At 49.2% G+C, this 14,745-nt stretch overlaps 1 protein-coding gene across 1 annotated transcript; it reads right to left on the reverse strand.

Annotated features, from left to right (window-relative positions):
- Positions 1-673: 673 nt before the first annotated feature.
- Positions 674-2,774, reverse strand: Arl4c (ADP ribosylation factor like GTPase 4C). Its single transcript, XM_051154294.1, has one exon. The coding sequence runs from the start codon at positions 2,279-2,281 to the stop codon at positions 1,703-1,705; it is 579 nt and encodes a 192-aa protein (XP_051010251.1). The 5' UTR covers positions 2,282-2,774; the 3' UTR covers positions 674-1,702.
- Positions 2,775-14,745: the final 11,971 nt, after the last annotated feature.

A 14,745-nucleotide genomic window follows, 5' to 3' on the forward strand; every position in this document is an offset into this window, starting at 1 on the left:
TTTTTTTTAATTACATTAGTAAAAATATGTATTTATTCTTTCACTTTATCTATTTTCCAAAGCCTCTTTCAAGTAAACTGTGAAGTGCCTGAGTACCAGTGACCATGACGTCACGCGTCTGCTTCCTTTTCATCTCAAGCACGCATTGTTGTTCGCCCTTAACCAAAGTGCTGGCCGGCTGTGAGGCCAGGCCAGCTCCCACAAGGGTGAATTCCAAAGGACTTCATCCTTCAGACTTTTCCTCTCTTCAATTCCATGCAAACGAGGTCAGCTTTTACAAGGTGGGGTTTTATTCTTTTGGTGAATGACATCAATTACTCTAATGACACATTTTGAGTAAAATACCGAAACCAGATAGGTTACAAAGACCCAGCTCAGAAATCCGAACATGTTTCCGCTTGCAGGTGCCAAGGGCCACAAACGGGCAAAGTCTTTTCTCCTAAGGTGAAGATTACTCATTTATGGAAGTGGCTTTTTTTTTTTTAAACATGTCTGAAACCTATCGCCACGTGGTTAGTATTATCAGGTCCCCCAATCCCTGTAAGAAAACCGTTTTGCAATTCAGCATACATCTGTAGCTGGTGTGCTCCTCCAAACCAATCAGTAGGCTGAGAGAATTTCAAATTCTACACAGAGGGTCCAGTTTTTATGCCGATTATGCAGTATGGAGGGAACACACACACACACACACACACACACACACACACACACACACACACCACGCACGCACACAGAGCATTGATGTCAAGAACCTCACCCTTTAAACACCTGCATTGCCACCACCTCCAATGGTTTTCTATTTTTCTTTGTTTTATTGGTCTCTTTATGTGATAATGACCTACGCATGGACAGGGCCTAGGCCATCTGGAAGAGGTCTCACCCCAGGCTGAAAAGCAGTTCTCAAACACACACACACACACACACACACACACACACACACACACACACACACCTGGAAAGTGGCATCTTCCAGGCCATTCCCAGCCAAGGCCAGAAGCACGGAACCCTGCCCCCGCCCCCCAGCTGCTGCATGGTCCCAGGCAGTCCTCTGGATGGCCCCAAACTACCATCTCCTTTGGGTCCAGAGCAGGACAAATGAAATTGCAACAGGGACCTGCCCTGTGACATAAAATTACTGTTTCTACAGCTCCTGAATGCAAGGAGCGGTCATCCCCACCCCCCTTCATCAGCACACCCCAGTACACCCGCTCCCACAGGGGTATCCCCAGGGTTCTGTGTGAAGTGCCTACCTCAGGTAACTCACACGTGATTCCCCCCGCAGTGGGGGCTAGGCAGCCTGAACTTCTGGCCCTGCTGGAGCTAGAAGAAATCGCTTTTGTCTCTCTGACATCCAATCTTCCCACCTGGGGCCAGAGGGCGCACCACGGGACCCTCGTGTCCTCTCGTCCACACCCCAATGGCTTACCCTACCCCACCCCATCGGTAGCTCAAGCATTTAGACAAAAGGTCCCCTGAGCTGGCGTGGGGAGTGGGGCAGGTGGCGAGATGGGTGATAACGCAGCCTCCACAACCGGGCTAGGTCTCCAAGTACTGTATTTGGATACAGAGATCGTGTTCTAAAAATTCGAAGCATCGCTTTGGTTCGTTGTCTTTGTTCGCGGGTTCTCGCTCAACCAGACGTCCATTCATTCACTCACTGGCTCGTTCGCTCAGCCTCGTTCTTGATCGCTGCCGGGGCGCATTACCGCTTCTTCTTCTGCTTGAGAGACTTCCTGCGTTTCAGGATCATCTCATAGAGCTTGTCCATGCCCTCGGTGAGGCCCTCGCCGATGATGGCGCACGCTGGCTGGACATGGTAGGTGGTGGCCGGGATGAGCTCGTGCAGCGCCAGCTGCTTCTCAATCTCGGCCACCGGCAGCGACTTGGGCAGGTCCTGCTTGTTGGCAATGACCAGCAGCGGCGTGCCCTGATTCTCCGCAAACTTGGTCACCTTGTGCAGCTCCGTCTTGGCCTCCTCCAGCCGGTCCACATCCACCGAATCCACCACGTAGATGATGCCGTCCGTGCAGCGGCTGTAGGACTTCCACAGGGGCCGTAGCTTCTCCTGGCCGCCCACGTCCCAGAAGTGGCAGCTGATGCCCTTGGCGGTGCCGTTGCTCAGTTTGATCTTCTCGGTATTGAAGCCAATGGTGGGCACCGTGTTCACGAACTCATTGAACTTAAGGCGGTAGAGCACCGTCGTCTTGCCGGCTGAGTCCAAGCCCAGCATAACGATGTGCAGGGACTGGAAGGCCGAGATGTTGGAGGAGATGTTGCCCATGGCTCCTTGCTGCGGCGCCGGCCACTGCGGCTGCGGCGGGAGGGCGCCGCCCCCCCGAGCAGTCACAGGCCCGCTGCGGCCGGCCGGGCGCACCTGGGCCCCGCCCGCCGCTGGACCCGAAGGGGCCTCGGCGTCCCCGGGGCGCAAGGCCAGGCGCACTTAGACTCGGAGGCGCCCACTCCCTACCCCGCCGGGTGCGCGCCCCGCGGGCATCTTTCTCCCGAGGCTTTGTCTCCCGCGCAGCCGCCACGGACAGTCGCCGCGGTGTAAGGATGCCTGCGCCCTGTGCCTTGCCCAGGCTCGATCTGAGGCTTCCCCGCGACGCCGCTCTAAGGTAGCCTCTGGCTTCGCAGTGGCTCTAGCTCCAGTTCCCTGGGAGGGCCACTGAGGCGGAGGCAGGGCGCGGGCTTCCCCGGCGTCCCTGTCGGCGTTGCTGCCTTGCTGTCCCTGCAGAACTCTCGCTGCTCCTGCTGCTGCTGCCGCTGCCGCCACCGCCACCACCAGCTAGCTTGCTGCGGCCGGAGGGCGCCGGCCCCGCCCCTCTGGTCCCGCCCACCAGCCACGCCCCTTGCCTGACACGCCCCGCAGTCTCCCGGGGTCAGGCGGGGTCTTCTTGGTCGGTTGCTCCTTTTCGCGCGCTCCGGTCGTTCGAAACTCGCCCGGCCGACCCTTCCCGCCAGCCTCGCGCGGACTATGGGCCTGGGCGCGGGCTCTTCCTCCCCAAGCCCGTGACGTGTCTTTTAAAAATATCTCCCGGCTCCGGAACCCCCGCCCTGGGCCGAGCCCGCAGCTGGCCCGGCAAGGACTGCGTCTGCAGAGGGATTGGGTGGTGAGACTGCGGCACCAACGCGGAAGAGCCAGGGGAAGGGGTTGACCTCCTTGAACCAGCAGCCTGCTTCTCCCCACCCCCAACCCCGTTCCCACCGCGTGGTCTCTTGTGCCCTTGTGTTCTGGGAGGTATCCTTTCTTAAGGCACAAGCTGTCCATCTTGCCCTAACTCCACGGGGCGCCCGGGAGGCTCGGCAGGGAGTAGCGCCCACCTGCCTAGATAACTACAGACAATTCTTTCTCAGACACACTGCTTGGTGCCTTGTTTTTTGCTCCCCCAATTCTGCTGACATCCCGGATAAAGTTAGTCTTGAGAAGGCACCCTTTGTCGTTCCACCTTGAGTATTACCATGGAGGAGGGATGAGGTGGGGGCAGAGATGGAAGAGAGGTCTAGATCACCTGACCAGGCTCCAGGAAAGCCGGGGCTCTAGACAGCCCTTGCTTGTGAAATTTGTGTCTCTAAGCTTGGAACTGTTGGTGTGATGGGTCACAAATGCATATCCTCTGTTTCCATTTCCGGACTCTCCATTCTGTGGTTTTATTCTACCTTGCAAAACAGAGCAAATGTATATTATTTCTGCATGTAGAGGGAAGTGGGAGGGGAGCGATTATGAGTGACACAGAGGTTTGAGGATGCTGGAAACTGGAGATGCCCAGCCGAGGGACAACTGGTTACATTTCTTTAGGTCAGGCTTCTGGGACAGAAAAAGTAGCAAATACAAGCCAGGAAGAGAAAATAAAAATATTTATTGTTTGTGAACTTAATACGTATTACACGTGTGTGTGTGTGTGTGTGTGTGTGTGTGTGTATGCTTTCGTATGAACCTTTCAAATGCTAGGTTATCATACATGACTTCATTTGTACCAAAGCCTGTGAGAAAATCGCACTTCTCCAATACCATCTTTGAATGCCCACAACTGCAAAAGTCAGTCCAGGCCTCTGCTAGAGTCAAGCCCAGGGGCTGGTGGTGGGTGTTACTCCTCGCAAGGTTCGTGCAGATTCCCTGTCCACCTTGCTAGAGGAGGAAAGCTGTCTGAGTGCTGGGGCTTGCTAAGGGGGACCTCAGTGCAGACAGCCTGCTTAAGACCAGTGCTGCATTGATTCTGGGATGCCCTCCCTCTACAAGGGCACAAGCCTTTTGCCTCAAATTAATCTCCAATTGCATTGGCAAAAGGGTAAGTATATTAATATATTCCCTGACTGAGACAAGGGGGGAAAAAAGTTTAGGATGAAGGTTTTCTCTTCTGGCGTGGCTGGATCCAGGGGTTCACACAGCTAGACAAAAATCTTCACCCATCCTCAGTTTCCCTCTGGGTGGATCATTTTAACTCCTGTGGCCTCACATCCTTTTGCTTAGAAACTAGAAGGAAAAAGGGCTTATCCAGTAACTTCAACAAAAGCTAGGAACACACATTTCTTTGGCCTGCCGAGTTGGAGTTGGCTTCAAATTCAGCACTTCTGTCCAAGAAGGGAACACACTGGCTAATGTAGCTCCAGCCTGAAGTGTGGTGGTTCCCACAGAAGAATCCAGAAGCCCCCAAAGGCAGATAAGCAAGAAGAAATGACAGGAGGGGGAGTGAAAATGGCAGTGGGTGTCTGCAGCCAAGCACAGATAGCCTGAGTTTGATCCCTGGGTCCTACATGGCGGAAGGTGTGAAAAGACTCCTGACAATTGCCCTCTGACCTCCACATGTGCACGTGTGTGCATGCACATACGCACTTACAAAATGCACTTCTTTAATTTTTTTTAAAAAGGAAATTAATCCAGTTTAATCCATGTCATGTCAGTTACAGGGAGGGCGGGATTTTGTGTTTGGGGATGAGTTTTCTCGGCTCTCTCAAAGGCATGCCCCAGAGAGGGTCTCCTTCTCTGGATTGAGTCTCTATCTGTCCTCTTTCACACACAGGTGACTGCTGCCTTGGGATTCTCATGTATAGCCTAGGTCCAGCATGACATTTCTCAGTCTGGCTCTCACAAATGGCGTCGGCAGAAGATAGCACCTCTTGCTTCTATCCCCAGTTGGGACTTGCTTTAACTTGAGAGGAGTTGGAAGGGTAGTTGTGGTAAGATGTACTTGTCTTCTTCATGCTGTTCCGGTCACTGCCAGCCGCCTCATCATCGTTTCTGTAGTCCTTGTATTTTGCACCTCATGGTGGCACTCAGCAGTTAAGAGCTGTCTGTTGTCCAGTACAAAAAAACAAAACAAAACAAACAAACAAACAAACAAAAACCCAAAAACAAAAACAAAACCAACCCCACAGACTATAGACACTAATAGAGCCTTCCAGAAGAGAGCCACTACACAGCCACATACCATCTTTGAATAGCTGTGGCTCTACTTTCTAATTTTGCTCACCAGGTGATACATTGATTTTGCAGCTGATAATTTAACTCCTAACACATTGTAAAAAATGTCGTTTGGTTGAGGCAATTAGGAATTGCCTTCAAATGTGGATTTCAACTGAAAAGCCCTGGAGTTGTGAGGGGGCGGGGGTAGGGTGGGAGAGGAGGGGGGGGAGATGGGGCTATTTACCCAATACACCTGCCAGACACGTCAGACCCACCATGAACTTCTTTTTCCATGAACAATCCCCCTTAAGGTGGGTATCCTGGGCCGTTTGACAAGACAGGAAGGAATCCAGCCGCTCCTTCACCAACCTGGAGCTTCCATCTCTGAAATGTACCTAACCCATGGGGCACTTCTGAGGAGTAAATGAGATCACAAAGGTGATGTCTGGTAGTGTGCCTGGCACACACAGTGCCCAATAAATAGTACCTTTGATGTGAGTACCTTGAAGCAGTGTTAAAGAGTGCATAGCCACCTCCGTAGCGACGGTGGTCCTATCTGTGTATTTCCCCCTGAGCGGACACTACTGCCTGCACTGTACTTCTGTCTTCATTTTAATTAACCAAACCGAGATATTTCTCCAAGAACAGTAAGCGCTGTGTCTGGCCTGTGATGGATTTCTCAAGAGTGGAGCTCATCAAGAAATGAGCTATCTTCTTCCAGGAGACTCTACACCCAAAGATGGATTCAGTTACTTCAAATAAACAGAATGGAATAACTCAGTAACTTTGAAATCGCATCCTATGAGATTCTTTTTCTCTCCTTTAAAGGGCTTATGTGCTACCAACTAAAGCAGTTCTCCAGTGAGTCTAGCCTGCTTAATAGTTAAGGAGTTACATAGTAATTATCTTTGTTTTTTTGTGAAGCTAATAGTATAAAATGCAAAAGCTGAGCCTATTGGCCATCCTGTACCGTGGACCAGGCTCAAGAACATAACGTGAGCACTTACGACAGCACGCATGCGCATGTGCCAGGAAGATTACTGCGTGTTCAGACTGGAAACCTGCTGCGCAATGCGGGGGGGGGGGGGGGGGGGGGGGGGGGGTGCGGTGTTCAGATTCACAACCGGTGCCTGACTGTGCTGATGCCGGAGCGCCCTCTACCGAGATGCCCGAGAAATAGGCGTAGGCCTTTGCAGAGGAAAAGACCGGAACACGTTTAATGAGGGCTTGAAGGGATGCACCCTCCGTTCCCTAGCTGCCAGTGGAATTACCAGCACTCCCACGACATACTGCCTAAGCTTAGAGAGCCAAGATGGCAAGGGTGCCCGTGTTTGGGCTCAGAGCTTGGGGAATACCTGCCAGGGCCCCTGCAGCTTGTGGAGAACAGGAGTGTACGGTGTTGGGAGAGGGTCTCAGGAGCCTGGGAGGGCATGAAGGGGTTTTGCTCAGAAGCTGTGTTTTGGGGTTCGCCGGAGGGGGGCGGCGGGAGGGATAAGGAACTGATGAGAAGGGATTGGAAACCAGCATCCAGGAAGCCTGTGATAAGGTTAGAGATAGGAAGAAGCCCCTGGCTGGACCTGACTCAGCACAGGCGAGGGCAATGGGCATGCACCGAGGACAGGGCATAGGGTAGGTATGGAACAAGGCAGCTGGATGGCAAGACGGGACCCGCAGCAGCTCTGGTAGAGCCAAGGCCTTGATGAAGAGCAATTCTCGTAAGTCTGAGGAATCAGTGTCCTCACCACTGCACAGTCGTCTGTTTCCATACTGAGTGAAATGCCAACTCCAGGCGACTACAAGATACACAAAGGATATACAAGGCTGGGCGGGAGGCTAAGCAGAAATAAACAATCTCCTACGCCTGAGGCTTTGGTTTCATTCAAGCGGAGTAAAAGCTGAGAATAAAAGGGATCTGCCGTTCAACTATCCATTCAAGTTCATGGTTTTTAATAAAAATGCCTTTTTCAAAGTCAGTGTTTTTTATTTTCAATTTTTGCTGGGCCATGGGACTGACACAATTGAGCTTCCTGTGTTCCTACCAATTACTGCTGCTTGGGGGCTGGTACTCTTGTGTGCTGATTTTGGTAAAAAGAAAAACAGCTGAATTTGCCCCCCTCCCCATCTCGCCACTAGATAGGAAAACTCAGAAGCCATTATTTATCAGTACCATTTTCATTTTTAAAAGACAAGCTGGCTCTATGCTTCTAAGGCCAGCTGTACCCCCTGGCTCAACCTCCAGAGTTCCAGGATTACAGGTGTGTGCCAACACATCCTATTTTTTAATATATTCCTTATTTAAGATTAAAGCAAAAGCAAAACAAACAAACAAACAACAAACAAACAACAAACCCATAAACCTTCTCCTAAGCCTTCAGTGCTATCGACTAAATGGATTTTGATAAGGACTTCAAGACTCTAGCTTGAGGGGTCAGGACTCAGGGCTAATGGTATGGTGTAGACTCTAGCTTGAGGGGTCAGGACTCAGGGCTAATGGTATGGTGTAGACTCTAGCTTGAGGGGTCAGGACTCAGGGCTAATGGTATGGTGTAGACTCTAGCTTGAGGGGTCAGGACTCAGGGCTAATGGTGTGGTGTGTTCTCATGGGAACCACATCATTTGAACTGAAGGAAGGCAGGCTTAGTGTGGAACAGTTGTTTCTATGTGTTTAATAAAACAATTACCTTAATTAAATTCCTACTCTAATAATGCCAAGGGGGAGGGGGAGGGACAAAACAACCACCACCACCACCACCACAAAAAAAAAAAAAAGTAATAAAATCCAGTGATTAGAGAGCCACACTACGACGAACTGAAAACTATCAGATGGAAAACTTGGCTGGCCCTTCCCACTTCCCCAGGTGAACTGAGATGCCTTTTATTTTCATTTAATTAAACCCCTCTTGGCTGGACCCAGAAGACACAGAACAATTGTGCTCTGTGAAGGCCTATCAATTCTCCTAGCTGCTGCCAGCCCTCCCCAGGTCTAATGTGTGGTCACTCGGGATAGCTCTTCCTCTGGATACAACAGCCGTCTTTGTACGCAGCCATCCTCTGGTGGACGTGCACAGGCATCTGAATAGAGGCCTTTGGCGCATTGCTGCTTGGCATAGTAGTGATGGCTACTTGAGATTATTATTTCCTTCTTATGACTTACTGGAGTTGTGTAACCTAATATTTTCCCCATCCACTGAAAATGCCTCTTACTCTATTGCTCCTGCTCACCCCACCCCAACCCGCCAACCTTCTGAAACTATTTGCCCAAAGCTACTGGTGTCCAATGGAAAAACATAAAGAGTTGTTGGTTCCCTTCTTAGTCTCCTCAAGTGACATTCTACCTACAAAATTCTTCTCTAAGAAACCAACTGGCTTGGTGACTGTCCCTCCTTCTCCACAGGACACTACCAAGATGCAGGACTGACTCAAGCCCAAGATGGCAGAGGTGCTCACTGTTTCAAGTTGCACCACCCACAGGACCTCCATACACGTGCCTGTGAAGCCTCAGATCATGATTGTAACCTGTATTCTTGGCCACCAGTCCACAGAATGTGAGGGTCCCCAAGCCTTATTTCTGCAGTGCTCTTTTTCTCTCTTCTCTCGGCATTAGCGTGCTCAGAGTTTCTTACTATCAAAAGCCAGAAGTTGGGTGTGGTGGCACCTGCCTACAATCCTTGTACTTGGGAGGCAGAGACAGGAGAGGTAGGAGTTCAAGGCTGGCCACAGCCACATAAAATGATCTTATTTCAACAAAACAAGGCTTGGGCTGTAGCTTGGTATTGCTGTGCTCACCTCCTATGGGCAAAATTTTGGATTCGATTCCCAGATCAGGAGAAGAGACCATCGAAAGATCTCAACACGGAGTACTGAACACAGAACTCTACATAGATGACTCTCCGCCAGCTTATCAAGCCAGCATCAGACCTTGCGTAGCTTTAGCGTTTTTTTGTTTGTTTGTTTGTTTGTTTTATGTCTCTTTGACATCTTCAGAGACCAGATGACTCAAAGGGCTCCTGAAATAAAGGCACTGGGTGTTCTTCAGTTGAACCCGCCTGCCTTGTTTTAAGCCTCTGGGAGATGTGGTGCATAGTTCTGCTCTTGTATATTTATGGGCGTCACATCTCTCTACTCTGCCTGGAGATGGGGAAGAGGAAGCTGATGGATGGAATTACCCTGGCGACGAATTACCATGAAGTAGCATGGCAATTAACTGGAGTTAACCTGGTAATGAATTACCATGAATTAACAAGGGAAGGAATTGGAGCCTTCCACTGGTGGTGCTCAGTGCCTTCTGACATGGTGGGGCAGCTGAGTCCCCTGGAGCAGCCTTCTGGTCAGGGGCAGAGAAGTCAGGCCTGACTGAAATCTCCAGCCTCAGCTGCTTTCTTCCATATAGCCCTTACCACACACAGCATTCTAGAAAAAGACAGAGCAGCGGGAGGGGGGGGGGTGTCATCCGTACTTGCTCAGTTTCAGAAAGCATGCCCATGCCCAGTCCATGCAGGGAGGTGCTAAGTGGAGGAATCTCTACTTCCCAGCATGGCCCAGATGAGCTTAGTCAAACTGACTCTTTGGGCCCATGGTTGCTAGGCAACAGTAGAACAAATAGGAGAGAAGCAACCCACAAAGAAGCAAGAAGATAAAAAGATATTTACAACAAAAGTAAAAGGATACAGCAGGGACTCTTAGCATCCCCTTTTCATGGTCTTCTTCTTCTTCTTTTTTTTTTTTTTAAGATTTATTTACTTATGATATATACAGTGTTTCACCTTAAGGCCAGAAGAGGGCACCAGATTGCAAGCCACCATGTGGTTGCTGGGAATTGAACTCAGAATCTTTGGAAGAGCAGCCAGTGCTCTTAACCTCTAAGCCATCTCTCCAGCCCCCTATGTTCCTCTTTTTTACTTCTGGCATTTTCATTCTAGCCAAAGATATACTTTTTAAAGAGAGTATGGCCCCTTAATTGCTCACAGCCCAGTGAACTTGGAGGAATTGATACTCAAGAGATCCAAAGAATGAAAGAGTGACTTGTTTTTTTAGCATTTTTCATGGGATAAAATGTTTACATAGTATAATTTCTAAAGGGTACAAGAACCTGCCCAAAAGAAGTCTCTATTTCCCTACAAGGCTTCACTCCTTACAGGTGACAATTGTCAAGGGTTCCTGTGCCCTTCAGACATTTAACCATTCATTTTTAGGTAGTGTTCTGCTCTGGGTCTAAAATTCCCCCCAAAGCCTTTGTTGTAAAACTCTAGGAAGGGGCTCTATAGAAGAGTCCTGTATGGCAGGAGGAGGTTACCTCCTCCTCTACCCTTCTCCACTTCCCAGAGATCATGAGGTGGGCAGCTGTGTTCCGCCAGGCCCTCCCAACAGTGAAGCCTCACTAAACACTTAGCAATGACGGGACAAAGTGACCCTGAGCTGAGATCTCTGAAACTGTGAGGTGGCCCTAACCTTTCCTTCTTCCAAGTAGTTTGTCAGGTAGTTGTCATAGCAGTAGAAAGTTGATTAACAGAGAGAGCTAGACCCTCACACCTCTCTAGAACCCTACACAGAGGAAGCCAAGGGAAAGGGTATACATTAAGTTGGCAGTATAGGATTTCCTGGCTGAGCTAAAGTAGGGCTAGGAAACCCCAATACAAAATATCCCAGAGATAAATGACCAACTTCTCTGAAGAAAGAAGAAGCTACTAGACTTTCTTGCTGTGGTCATTAAAGCCTTCACTTGACAGCCCAGCCCTGCCAGACACTGAGGCCAGGAGACCCTCTTGGGACCTGGTTCACTCTGTGATAGACGCCCTGTGTGCATTTCTTGACCTTCGATCCTTGAACTGCAGCATCACCACGCAGCATCACTGCATCCTTAGCCCTGTTGACAGAAGACTGGACCAATGCTTCCTTCTCTACTGAGTTCTCCTGGGTGCTAGCCCTGACCACCTTCTGCTGCTGTGCCTACAGCTGCCAGCCAGTGCTTTGTTGACCCAGATGAACCCAAGTTCGGAGAAAAGAATGCACGGGTGCGCAGATTTCAGAGCCCTGCGTTGTGCACTTACTACCTTGTAGAGAGTGGAACAAATACATATAGCAGGTGTCCAGAGAGTGAACTCCCATGCTGGCAAGTGTCGAATATCCATAAATAAGCAATTGCATTGAGCTGCTTGAGACAGGTGAAAGTTGCCTTTGAGCACAACGGAGACTCAGGCTGGAGAAATCAGGTCAACTGCAGAGAAAGCATCGTTTTCCTTCAGAGCTGCCCATCTGCTGTCTCAAGGTCAGGCTGACACAGTTAAAGGCAATGGTAACATTCCTAGGTCTTTCTCCCTGAGGTAAAGGGCAGCAGGAGCCTAGAACCTTCTAACCCTTTTGGCCTTTGGTGGTGGTAGGAGCCAGTCACCTGGGTTCTTCTCTTGTTTTTAAATGACTGTACAGGGCTGACCCAAAGATAACGGAGCCATGAATGGAAACATACCTGTGAGGCTGGAGACATTTTGTACGATTGCTTTGAAATTTTACATTCTCCTTTCTGCTGTGAGTGAATGCAAATTGTCTTTGACGATGACATTTAATCTACATATCATTAACACCCCGTGGCATGGGAGTGTTGGAAAGGAGCTCACTGGTTGAGGTTTTGGAGGGAGTGGAGAGCTGCCTTCACAGCAAGTTTGTTCATAAATTCTGTATTCGTCTGGGCCAAGCTGAGTACAGCCATCTTTGAAGAGCAAGGAAGGAGGAAAAACTGGCGTGGCATGCTTGCCTTTGGTGTGGGGCTCGTGAGAACCTGCCTACAGCAGTCCCAGTGTAAAGAGGACACTTTTGATTTCAAAAGTCCAACAATGTGAGGTCAGCCGGCAAGTGAGTCATGTGAGGGAGCCTCTAGGTTCACAAGCTGCTCTTTGATGCTTGCACACAGTGAATTGGAAATGATGCGGTTCTCAGAAGGGGTGGCAGAGGAAGGCATGGCTGGATGCTAGATGCATCCACCTGTATCAGCGCCAAACGAAGTTCCTCTCCTTTACTAACCATACATACTAGCTCCAAAAACCTTCTCTCTTCCCACCTCAATGTTGTGGATTGAAATGACATGTTCCTGAGAAATCCTTCATCTAGACCGTGTAGCGTTTTAAGTGACTGCTTACTGATGCCACCATGTGATGAACTGAAATGTGTAGACTATGGTGCTGTCGTTCAAAGAGCTACTGAATGTGGGAAGGTGACCAGGTGCGCCACTGTGACGCTTTGCACCTTCCATAATCATTTCAGTGAACGCGTTGCCCCTGCAGCCCCCAGGGCTCTATAAGCCAAAGAATGCTGTCAGCAGATGTGATTTAGACAAGGTCTGAACATGGAGACATTTACTTACTCTCCTCACTCTAGAAACTTCCATTGCTATCACCAATACTTGAGACTTAAAAATATCTGAAGATTCTCTGAGTAACAGTGCAGGAAAATGTGTGTACTGTGTCTATCCAAGACATGATTGTTCTCCTATAGTGTATTTTGGCTTATGATTCCAGAGAGATAACGGCCACCATGGCAGGACAGAGGCAGGGAAGCAAGCAGAAGGCATGGTGGTAGGGACAGGAGACTGCGTGCACTCACATCTTGAACCCTAGGCACAAAGCTGAGTGAACTGAGAGTGAGGCAAAGCTTGTAATCTCCAAGTCCACCCTTAGCGACACCCTTCCTCCAGCAAGACTATACACCATCTAAACCTCCATGAGTAGTAGAACCTATGGGAGACCAGATGTCCAAATGGTTGGCACTATAGAGGAGATTTCTCAGGCTTTGTTTTGGATTAGACCTTGGAAGACACAGTCCATCCTGATGGGGAAGGCGTGGTGACAGGAATGTGAGGCAACTGGCTGCATTGTCCCTGTAGCCAGAAAGCTGGTACTCAATGCTGTCTCCTTTTTATTCAGTTCAGGACTTCACCCCAATGGATGGTATCACCCACATTTAGAGTGTTTTACCACCTCAATGAACTGAACCTTTGAACTCCCTTGCAGATGCGCCTAGAGGTTTGTTTCCATGGTGATTCTACATTCCATCCTGATTATGCTGCCCTGGAGTCACAGGCCTATCACAAAATCAACCTGAACACTGGAGAAGAGACACAGTTTGTCTGGTTTTGTTGTTGTTTTAACCCTGTTAATGGAGTGAAGCTTCAACCTTTGCAGTCAGCACACCACATGCGTGAATGAATTCCAGGGACATTGATGCTGTGATCGACATTTGTAACGCCTCCACAGCCATGCTCTGATGGCAGGAAATAGCAGTAGCAATAGTGTTATTGTGTAATTCTGAACATGCATGTGGAGACAGAGCACGAACAAGCATATATACACATGGGCACACATGTGTAAGCTAGTCACAGAGTAGTTGAAAGCCAGGACTTTGGAGTCAGATGGACCTGAGTGGGAGTCTTGGATGTTCTGTCTGTTGGCTCTGCAATTATGGAGACTTGCCTAACTGCTCTCAGCCTTATTTTTTTTCCTTGTCTATAAAAAGTCCAGGGCCATGCCAGCATTCCGTGGGTGCTCTGAGGACTCAAAGAACGAAATAAGAAGGAGGCACTAGCCATGGGAGGTAGGCGGTGGTGTGCTACTAAGCACCCTTAAAAAAGACACTGAGTAACTTGGTGAATGTAGGCTGGCGCCTTCTATTTGCGGTGAAGATGTGCTGCCCTGGAGGGCTGGGCTCCTTACCTTCTCTGTGCTTCAGTTTTCCAAGCTGCAGGGTCAATAGAGCCATAAAGTCTACTGCATAGGGACCTCTAGAGAATCACATAAGTCAATCCATGTGGAGAACTCAGAAGAGTCTCAGCACTCCAGAGATGGTCACTAGTACTAGTACTATTCCCCAACATACCTCAGAGACATCCCTTTCTAACATATTGCTTTGCAAAACTTCTTGCATCCAATCTGTTTCTTTCTGATCTAACAGATTGTAATTTTTTACGAAAAAAAAAAAAAAGAGTATTATTCTAGAAAGGACAAGGGATAAAGGAGAATCCACGTGATATAAGACCAAGGAAGTGATTATCTAGAGAGATCAGGGAGTGTCAACAGATGGGCAATAAAATAGACACAGAGAAGAGCAGCTGGACCAGACTCAAGATGTTTAGACAATAAGAGGCCTGATGTTAGAAACAATCCTTCACTGAGATCTTGGTAGAGTTACACACTCAGATGGAAACTGAGGAAAGAAAACTGAAGAGGGCGTGCCACTCTTCAAAATCAGAGCCCTCATAAAAATAATTGATACCCAACATACATCAGAGAGTCTGGTTTGTGGAACACTCAAAGAAGACAAGATGGCAGGCGGTCTAGGTCCTCCACCTCTGTCTCCAG

This window comes from Acomys russatus, chromosome 12, assembly GCF_903995435.1.
Source record: "Acomys russatus chromosome 12, mAcoRus1.1, whole genome shotgun sequence".
Taxonomy (NCBI): domain Eukaryota; kingdom Metazoa; phylum Chordata; class Mammalia; order Rodentia; family Muridae; genus Acomys; species Acomys russatus.

Excerpts from the sequence above, each read along its gene's own strand:
- Arl4c (XM_051154294.1), bottom strand. The coding sequence starts at position 2,281 with ATGGGCAACATCTCCTCCAACATCTCGGCCTTCCAGTCCCTGCACATC.